This window comes from Corvus brachyrhynchos, unplaced genomic scaffold (assembly GCF_000691975.1).
Source record: "Corvus brachyrhynchos isolate BGI_N302 unplaced genomic scaffold, ASM69197v1 scaffold106, whole genome shotgun sequence".
NCBI lineage: Eukaryota > Metazoa > Chordata > Aves > Passeriformes > Corvidae > Corvus > Corvus brachyrhynchos.
Window position 1 is genome coordinate 2273631 of NW_008238834.1, and position 10064 is coordinate 2283694.

Here is a 10064-nt window from a genome sequence, read left to right on the forward strand (position 1 = left end):
TCTTTCCAAAACCCTCAGAAGCAGATGATCTTGTGGAAAATACCTTCTCTAAAAACCAAAACTAATTAAATAACAAAGAATATTTTCTCCTTAAAAGAGCTAAGAAAAAGCAGTAACATTAACTTCCCAATTTTAGCTCCCTTTCACTTTTATTATCAGATCACACCACCTCTTCAAGATGCAAACACGGTATGAGTGACAAGCACACAATTATTTTCTAAGAGGAAATTAATGCTCAGTAAAAGATAAGCAACTGAATCTGTGTAATATGACAATGACTAACTTCCGAGAAATTCCCAGCTCTTCTTTTCACCATGGAATCCTTTGTACATATCCATGAAAGCAGTTGTTTGTTTTCAGTATGCCTGAGATGGATTATTTGTGGAAGTCATGAAATTGGCTCATGAAAAGCTGTTAAGCACACACACATACACACACCAGGAAATGAAAACATATTTACTAACTTGTTGATACAATCCTTTTACACAAACATACTTTTAAATTGGCACTATCCCTTTAACAAATGTTTAGCCAACCACATTTTGATATTGCTGGCATTACAGTAGTACAAGAAACTAGCAATCATGGGTCATAAAGTGAATGGGACAGCTGGAAGTTTTTAGTGTACAATCACAAGCATATCTGATTAACCTTTAAATTTAAGTACAGATGCTTTATGTTTCTGTACTACCACACAGACCAACATAGGCCATTCCAACTGCATATTCAACCTATAAACCAGGTACATGCAAACAGCATGAGGGACTATTTAAGGCTTGTACTTTTACTTGGGGAGGACAACATGTTAAAGTTCTGTTACCACAGTTCACTAACCAAGTACAGCCAAGCCATGGAAAAATCTGAAGTCTGATGAAAGCAGGCTGTATTTTCCTGATGTTTAGGACACTAAAAAAAAAACCAACAAAAAACTAAAACCACAAAAAATCCCCTCATTTTTTGTGTTTACGCCATTCAGAGGAGGCTTAAAATAGCAAATTTAAAAATCTTCTCTAGCTAACTCTAAGTCATTCTATGGCATTAAGTCATTTGCAATAAATAAGTAAGACATTAATGTACACTAATACCATATGCCTTGCACCTAAACCCTCTGAAATGTCCCAGGTAAAATGACGGAAGGAACTAGGCTGTTGGCTGGGGTTTTTTCCTCAAAATTCCAGTGCACCTGATAAACACAACAGACATTTTTGGTTATGAAGGCACTGCATAATGGCTGGTCCCTGACCTAGAGTTTACAAGTCATTAGCTCCAACGCTGGAGTGGGATACAAAATAAGGTGCTCATTGTCAGATGATAATCAAGTTTGAAATACTAAACCTCAGGTATTCAGACGAAGCAAGGAGAACAAGACCTCCTATGTGACAGAACTGTATCTACAATGTGGCAGTTGTAGAAAGATTCCAACAAACAATGATTAACCTATTTGGTATTTGTTCAGTGACAACGTGGATAATATTTCTCATCTAGAAAACTGACTGATCAATTTAAGATTCCAGAACATGGAAGAATTTATGATACACCAGGCTAATAACAAAACCAAGAGATAATTTCATCATTTCAGATTAAAAATTAGCAACTACTTAATTTATAAATTATACTTAAGAAATAACACACCCTGTAAAGAGCTCCGTACATCTTCAGATGACTTCAGCTGAATTATTAAAGTGAGCAGTTTTTTGTACACATCTAAAGGAAGAATCCATGAAATCTTACAAGAATTGTAGCTCATTAATGGGACTCTGACTGTCCTTCAATAAATTAGATCATTAGGATGAATACTTACAAGCATCTTTCCTTTTTCAACTTAGATATTTTCAGCTGTAAGCCTGAAAAATAGAAAGAAGAAATTACATGCTATAGAATTCTGATTTTAAAAAATGTGTGAGACAATAAATTAACTCTGCCACTGTCATCTGCAAAGAGAGATAAAAAAATGTCACTAATATGGAGAGAAAAAGGTTCATTCTGGACTTTTTGAGTGTGTTCTACAGGATCTTGGAAACAAATACAGTCATTGTGATCTCCAGGAAATAAGGACTTCTTAAACAAACACACAGATTACCACTTATACAGGTATAAAAACACATTTGTGAAATAACCACACGTGAATAGCCAGCACTGCCAATATACTTTCACTGACTATTCCCACATAAATGACATAAAATATGTTCTGCATGCACATAAATTCATAATACTACACTGGAAATGAAGCATCCAATCACTGAACTGAGAAATGCTTTACGGTGTATATGCGTAAGGGAAACACTAAAAATATGTGATTCAAGGCTTTAAAGCACAGAAGGACAACATCCTTCATTGGAGATGTGCTACAAGACTCTCTCAGTCAATGCTTCTTTGGAAGATCTGAAGGTGAATTAAGGAATATTTCATCTGTGGTTTTTCTCCCACTAATAGTTCCACACTTCTAACCATACACTCTGTGCAGAAGTAAAAAGGTTTGCAAATGCAACTGATGTTCTCAGCAGGAGTGGCCAGCTGACAGCCCAGGGGACAGAACACTGTCCAGCCAATCTGCTAGCAAGGTCTTGGGTGCATTTGTATGTGCACTGAGACAAGAAGATATTTAAGTACAGCACAGCTTAACCAGCAGGACACAGTGCTATGGAAATTTAAGTGACATTACCCACACACAGGCTGGCCATTCCTACTCCAAATAAATAGTCAGAAATAAACAGACTCCAATGATAGGGCAGTTTCTTAAGCAGAAATCCAAGAGAAATTTTCATATCACATCAGAAAATAACATAGTATTTCCTAGCATGATTATTTTCTTCTAAATATGAAAGGCTGCCACCAACTCCACGTTGAACATTAGGTGTCTTGTAAGCTCTCTTGCAAAAGTGTGATGCATTTAGGATAGTAGGATAAACTTACAAAACCAAAACACTTGTAAGAAAACTTCAGACTACTTTGAATTTAAGCCTAAATACACAGCTGATACTACATCTTACTATAGAAAACGTAGGTTAAGGCAGCTAACAAACTTTTCTTTCTCCCCTACCACACTCAACTAGGAATAGCTCTAAGGGGAAAATTACTTGCTTGAGAAGCTTCAGTCTTCAGGCCACTTAAAATGTCAAGCCAGCCACAGACTCAGCGAACCCATGCTTGCTACAAGATGCCAGTGAGACAATGAGTTAAAAATGCAGACAGACCACTTAAAGAAATTCTTAGGAAATACAGCAAGATTTCTTTTATCTCCAAGTGTTCAGCACCTGTGAGATGTTATGTTGGACCCCAACACTATCATGCAGATCAGCACAGAAAGAGGGTTTATTTTTTTAAGTAGTTGCTATTCATCAAGCCAATTAGGCATCTGCAATTAGAACCCCTATAAAGCTTGCTTTAAAGCTGCTCCACGCCCATTGGAAGGAATGAAGCTGCACAACAATGCATCTCCTGTATGAACAGGTAGTCTGTTCAGCAAGTATTTAGGATTGTAACTTTGGCAACCTGAGCGACCAATTGAAGAGGCGGGGCCCAAAAGGCCCAGTACTGTGCTACAGGTAACACTATCTCCCCTCTCTCCTGAAGTCAGGAGGAACTAAACTGGTTACTTAAAGGTTGCATTTTTTCATAGTTCAAATGACTGCAATGAGAAGGCAGGAAACCAGACTGTTACATTTATCCAAGAGCATTGAATTACTACATCTGCTGTAGTCTCTTCCTTTTGCTTTTCCAGAGTATTGAGTTTTTAAGCATACTCATTTAAGCAGCTTTGCTTTTTCAGGTTTCCTTATTTAACATAGTGAGCATATAAAACTATGTCTCTTTTCAATTCAGTTTTATCTTTCACACAATATTTCTATGGAATAGACAAGCTGCAGACTGTATAAAGCTACATTACCTAAAGCTCCTAAGTGCGTTAGTAAATGACACTCTACCCCTATTAAAGCAATGAAGACCTTCTTTAAACTATCATTAGGCAGATTAACTGAACATTATTTCATGAAACTTGCTACTTGATTAGACTACATAGCTGTAATATTTCAATTAATGGCTATGATAATTTCTGTTCTGATGAATTTTCAAATGCATTAAATGCACTTCCTTAAAACTGACAGTGCCTGGGAAGACTGCAGAATCTTTATCACTGAAGATTTCTTGAAACAGGTTGGACAAGCTTCTGTCAGCAATGACGCAGACATAATCCTACCTTAAGGGTACAGAGATGGACTAGATGACCTTCTAAAATCCCTTCCAGCTCCTTTTTCTATAATTATTTACTTTTGAGGAACTTCCAGCCATTTCCTTTCCGACAGCAATCTATCAATGAGATTGCTTTCCTCGTAAGTTTCTCTGCTTGACTACAGTTTTTTCCTTATTGATATCTTCTGCTTTTCAGAGGTAAGCAGTAATTGAAAAAAACTAGACTATTTCTTTTATATAAAACACTGCTCACATTTCTATGCTGATATATATTTTTAGTACAGAGTTTTAGATTTGAATTAATCCTCAGAAACCATCTTGATAAGATCCACATGCAGCAAGCATCTAAATAATTATTTCAAGCCAGAGTTAAGAGCTAACACCTGTAGAAATAAATCAGTTTATAAAAAGCATTATTAAATTTCTTTAGTTTTCTGGGAACTATGCAAGTGTCCCACACATTCTACAGATAGGAAATAAAAGCAAATAGAGTTTTAATGACCATTATTCTGAGCTGCTGAGCACTTCTGAACTCCATGAAAAGTCAACTGACACTGCCATACCCAACATCTTTGGAAACTGGGATGTAGGTGTCCTACCCATTGTCGTACAATGAATTTAAGTTAAATAATAGCTATTTTGGCTGAAGAAGGCCAAAATTTGGATTTTTTTGCAAGCGATCAGTTTAAAAGAACAAGAAACTGGATTTTTTCACATAATGGTGGAAAACCACACCCTTTACAATATAGCAATATCAAAATTCAATAAAATCCCTTTTAAACTCCATGAGTTTAAAGGATTCTTCAGTCTACGTCCTATAGATATAACTCATATAACATGTCTGACCATGTCAAGTTCATGTGTCGTAAATTCTGCTTTTCATGGATTTTAAATAAAAATAATTCCACCATTTCAGCGTTTAGTACATTGTACATGCAAAAAGCTTTTTCAACAACTACTAACTTTCCCTTAATCCACCTTCCACCACCTTTAAAATAAATTTTGCTGACATTCAGATTGGAAACTCATGAGTCAATTTTAATTCTTATTTATAGACTTCAGAAACAAGCAAAGTCTAGGCAAGTCTGTGTTTGATGTTTCTAAAATATCTTGCAGTACCATTTTCTATAAGAGGATCCCCACCTTCTGAAAAAATTAACTATCCTTCAGGCATGCCTTTGATGTTATCATGGAAGACCTAATTTTACCTAACACGGTGTGGGACATACTGACAAAGGGCTAGGCATGAAAAAGACTGCCTGGTGGCAAAATTACCTGGCCACACCCTGCATGCATTCTAAAGAGTATCTTGCTTGCATAAAGAAAACCCAAACTTGAAAATCACGTGCTGCACACCCCAAGAAACTAGAGAAAGGGTCACTTAGAAGAAGTCTCTACATCAGAGCTTTTTGTTTGTTAAGTTTTTGTTGTTCAGACATGCCATAGATTGCCAGATCCCATTCTGTCAGTATTTCCGCATTTATCTGTGGTTGACATCACACCCACTCCAAAAAGAACCATCAACAATTAAAAAAATAATTTTAATGTAAAGAAGCCTGCTATAGTTTTCTTTTCAGTTTCCATATTGATATATGCTTTTTGGTTGCTTGGGTTTTTTTTAATAATTAACAACAAAGTGGCACAGCCCAGTGCTGCAAATTATTGAATCAAGACTTTCAGTAGGAGGCAGGTAACATACATAATTATAAAACAATCTCCAACAGTTTTTGAAATGAAAAAGTGATGGTATAACTGAACTGAAATGAACAGACCTGAAACTGTTTTGAGGCTGGTAGAAACAACCAAGGCCGCTGAAATGGTCTGGGTAAAGATCCACTTGCATGACTAAAGCTCTTAACTCACAAAAACTCACCCATTTTTATTCCAGCCTAATATAAATACTATTTCATGCATATGGATATGTTTGTTAGAAGATACAGTCTAATACTGTTCTAATTCCATTCAAAAGAATGGATCATGCATCTTTAGATTAGCAGAACAAAATGTTAACTTACATTTTTAGCAAAAAAACCCTTACGAATACTACTTGCAAAACAATATTACAGTAACAATACATATGGTGCAATAATTCAACTTTTCTGAATTACTGAAGAATGGACAGACACTAACAGCCAATCTGTAGTAAGACTGCTACCACAGATCACATAAAGTAAGAATAATCATATTATAAAAACCTTATAAATTTTGCTGAGAAAATTTAGAACATTAAAATCTGAAGAAATCATTTTCATTTCAGTAGCATTAATCTGCAGTGCGATTTTGCACAAGTTAGGGGAAATAAACAATGCAAATAATTTTAATGTATCTGAAGCAACTAAAGCCAAAGACAAAAGAAAAATAATCCATTGAATAACATGGTTTGGAAATTTTGAATCATAATCCATTAAAGATAAAGTAACATTTAAATATTTTGTAGGCAAGCAGAGATTCCATGTAACACTGTGTTACTTTTTCTTCACTGACCTAGCAGATCACTTATATGTGTTGATAGTTTAATCCTGTTTAACCAGGCTTAGGTGGTCAATCTCTAAGGGTCATTTGTAATCATCCGGTCCAACTTTCTGCAAAATGTAAAACATTAAAAATCTATTTAGTTCCACCCAGAGTATTCAAAGTTTTCCTGTGGTAACTGACGAACACCAGCTTTAATCTGACAAACCCAAACTTTAATGATTTACCTTGTACTTCTTTATCATGACATTCTTTCAGTTTGGACCACAGTTCCTTGAAGAAATCTCCTGTAGGTTCTGCAGAACTAGGGCTCCCACAGCTTCGTCCAGATGCATTCATCTTGCTTTTTGCTGCTCCCAGCTTCTTTGACTCGCAGAAGTGGCTCACTCTCAAACTTTATATTTTAAATTACATAGTTATGAAACTGTTTCTGAAGAGAGGTGTACGTCTGTAACAACACAATGACAACACTTACATTTGAATTTATCAGAATATAACTTGTAGCCATGGATGAAATACTAAGTTTACTGTCTATCCTTGTCGAGGATATATATTTGTGTACTTTTATACTGATAGTCACCCTGAAAGCTTGGATGATACTAAGTATTTTGCTACAGGTAATTACAAACTAACAGAATTTTCCTCCCCTTAAAAAGCCATCAACTTAAAATTAGATTAAAATACTTAGGAGTCTTTATTTTTTTCCTATCTAATTCCTGTTTTCCAAAAGTAAGCCATAGTGCCAAAATCTGGCTGCCAGTGAAAGCATTTGACAAAAGTTTTATCAGAGATGGATTTGTGTATATACATCCTTTTCATAAACTTGGATTCAAATTACACCCTTTTGCAAAGAAAAGCTCACATCCCCTTGAAGTCTTCATAACTCTACATTGAAATTATTCCCATTCCATGATTTAAAAAAAAAGGAGATTAATCTCAAAATCTATAAATCTCCAAAACATTAATATTTGAAAAAACTATCAAAATCAGATAGCTCTGTCTTAAAAGCTTGACTGCCTGCAAAACTTAGGATAATTTACCCATAATTCTCACTTGTTTTGAGGGGTTTCTTACAGAGATGATGGCCTCAGGCATTCTACAGTGGTAGCATGGTACTCAGATCTGGCTCTGAGCCAAGCTAAGATTCAATTCTACTGGCACTGTGTGTCCAATATTGAAATACTCCTGTAATCGCTGTCCTTCAGTTCCCTCTCTGTGAAACTGGACATTCTAAGTTTTCCCTATTTTTATGCAGTCAATTTTAAACAAACACTTTTGAACAGGGACTGTCATTATCAGGTGGACATAGCTATCTCTATGTCTCTGTAATATAAAATACAGTAAAAAAAGAAAGATAGGTATTTTGTACTATTCCTAAATTAGCAACTTGAGCAAGCAAACCACCGTGCCTATATTGCCAAATGGAAGGAACTATTTGCTCTCAAATTTTCGAGGCATAAGGTATAGCTCAGCTGATACAAGGTCTATGACTAGTCAAGAAGCTGCATTTCCTATCTTGAGAGCCTTCAAACAACTTAAAGAGTATCTGAATGCAGCTACTGCATTTAGCTGGTCCCCCAGATTCACCACAATAAAACGTTCAGTGGTCAGTAACCAAGTGTAAGGCTTGGAGGCTTTGGTTCCACTCTCCTGTCTCGTCTCTCTGCGCACCATCCTAAGCAAGTCACTTTTTTTCAGTCTGGCTGTATTTACAATGAAATAAAAATAATGGACCAAAACATTATTCTCAACAGAAACACTTGAACTGTATGTTTACGATAGCATAAGGATACTTAAATGTTACAGTACTGAAGCAGACACATCCACACTTGCTTTAACCTGCTCTGTCCATAGAAAATTCAGTGCCTATTTCAGTATATGGTTTCAAGTTAGCAAGTGTTATCTTCAGAGAAGTCCTTAACAGAAAATAAAATTACCTTTTCAAACTAGCAATGCCTACAATTCTCCAGCAGAAGTTGAACAACAGTTTGCTTGCATCTTTGCAGATGAAATGCTCCACTTTGTGTGCAGCCACATTAAGCCATCTCACAATGCTTCTTTGTGGAATCAATTGCCTAGCGACATTAGGAATGGCTTTCAAACTCTTGCTTTGCACCTTCAACTGATGCTTCAGGATTAAGCTTTTTCTCTATCAAGCACTAGTGCAGTGAAAACAACAAGCTTGCTTTCACTTACTGTTTCATATTTAAGTATGTCAGATGACTCATTTCCACGGAAAGGTCATCCGACTCTAGACAGTAAATGCTGGCCCTAATACTTGTTTGGGGTTTTTTTCCCCCAAGATGACTACAAGAAAAAAAAATGCACAAAGCCTGCTCAGAGTTTCTGCAAGTTATTAGTACATTAACCGACTACAAATAGGGAAAAAAGAGCAACGCATTTTCCCAAGCTTCATCTGCTTCAAGATCCCAAAATGATACACTGCTTCCCACAGGTGTTGAACCTCCCTTAAAATACAGGGCCCGCAAGAAGCGTTCAAGTCGAGCCTTTAACACGCCTGGGCAGCTGCACAGGCATAAAAAGTGGTGGCTTAGTCTCCAGTCCTATGAAAGTGCTTGCCAGTCCTTAGGGGGAAAAAAAGCCTGAGCTGGATGTACGGACACTTGCAGGCAAAGACAGAAGTGGAAGCTGCGTGGGGGGAGGATGGAAGCACAGTGCTAGCCCTTCTCCCGGATGTCCTGCTTTGCTGCTATCCTGCCGACTGACGCTTTCATAGAACCACTTAAAAGCGTCCATTTCCCTCTTCTTCTACAAATAACTCCTTCCGGCACCCTGAAAACACGGCTTCAACAAGGACTGCCTCCAGCAATCGATCCGCACCGGGAATGTGCTGAGGCTGCTTGTCGGAGCTAATACCTTCCCGCCAGGAACACACCGCCCCTCCGGGATTCTGGGGAGCACACGGCGCCTTAATTCCCACCAAAAACCACCGGCTGCTCCTACAAACTCAACTCTCCTGTACCTCCCGGCGGTGAATTTTGTTCTCCTTTCCCTCTTGCAAGAACACCGCACAGAACACTCACTCGAAAGACACGCCGGGATGCTCTGGGAAATCCTGCCATGACCAACACCTGGGAGCTTCCCGCCAGGCTTGGGTTACACCCCGCAGTCGGGACGTCAGAGGAGCGGTATGGCATGTCCCCCACACCGCTTCTCCCGAGCGGTGGGAGCCTCCCAAGCGGAGAGAACGGGGCTCCCTCGGGCAGGCGGGACAGTGCCTGTAGAGCGCCCGGCGGGGACCCGGAGGGGCTGCGGCGGGGCTGTGGCGGGCCCGTCCCCGGGGCGGAGCGGGAGCGGCGCGCTCGCGGTCGCTCCCCGGTGGAGGACGAGGAGAGCGCGCGCCGTTACCTGGTTGGCTCCCGGCGGCGCCGCGCGGCCACGGC

General features: G+C 38.4%; 1 protein-coding gene across 5 annotated transcripts in view; it reads right to left on the bottom strand.

Annotated features, from left to right (window-relative positions):
* The window catches only part of RBBP8 (RB binding protein 8, endonuclease), a 41533-nt gene that overhangs the window by 25477 nt on the left and 5992 nt on the right, over positions 1-10064 (bottom strand). For 2 of the 5 annotated variants that reach the window (XM_017738322.1, XM_017738321.1), the window contains 2 exons: positions 6888-7108; positions 1802-1844 (listed from right to left, as the gene is read on the bottom strand). In XM_017738322.1, the coding sequence (XP_017593811.1) occupies positions 1802-1844; positions 6888-6999 (155 nt within the window). In that variant the 5' untranslated portion in view covers positions 7000-7108. Of the gene's footprint in view, positions 1-1801; positions 1845-6887; positions 7109-8597; positions 9669-9704; positions 9991-10029; positions 10054-10064 lie in introns of those variants that run through there. The other 3 variants (XM_017738323.1, XM_008636813.2, XM_017738324.1) reach the window with 3 other exon arrangements.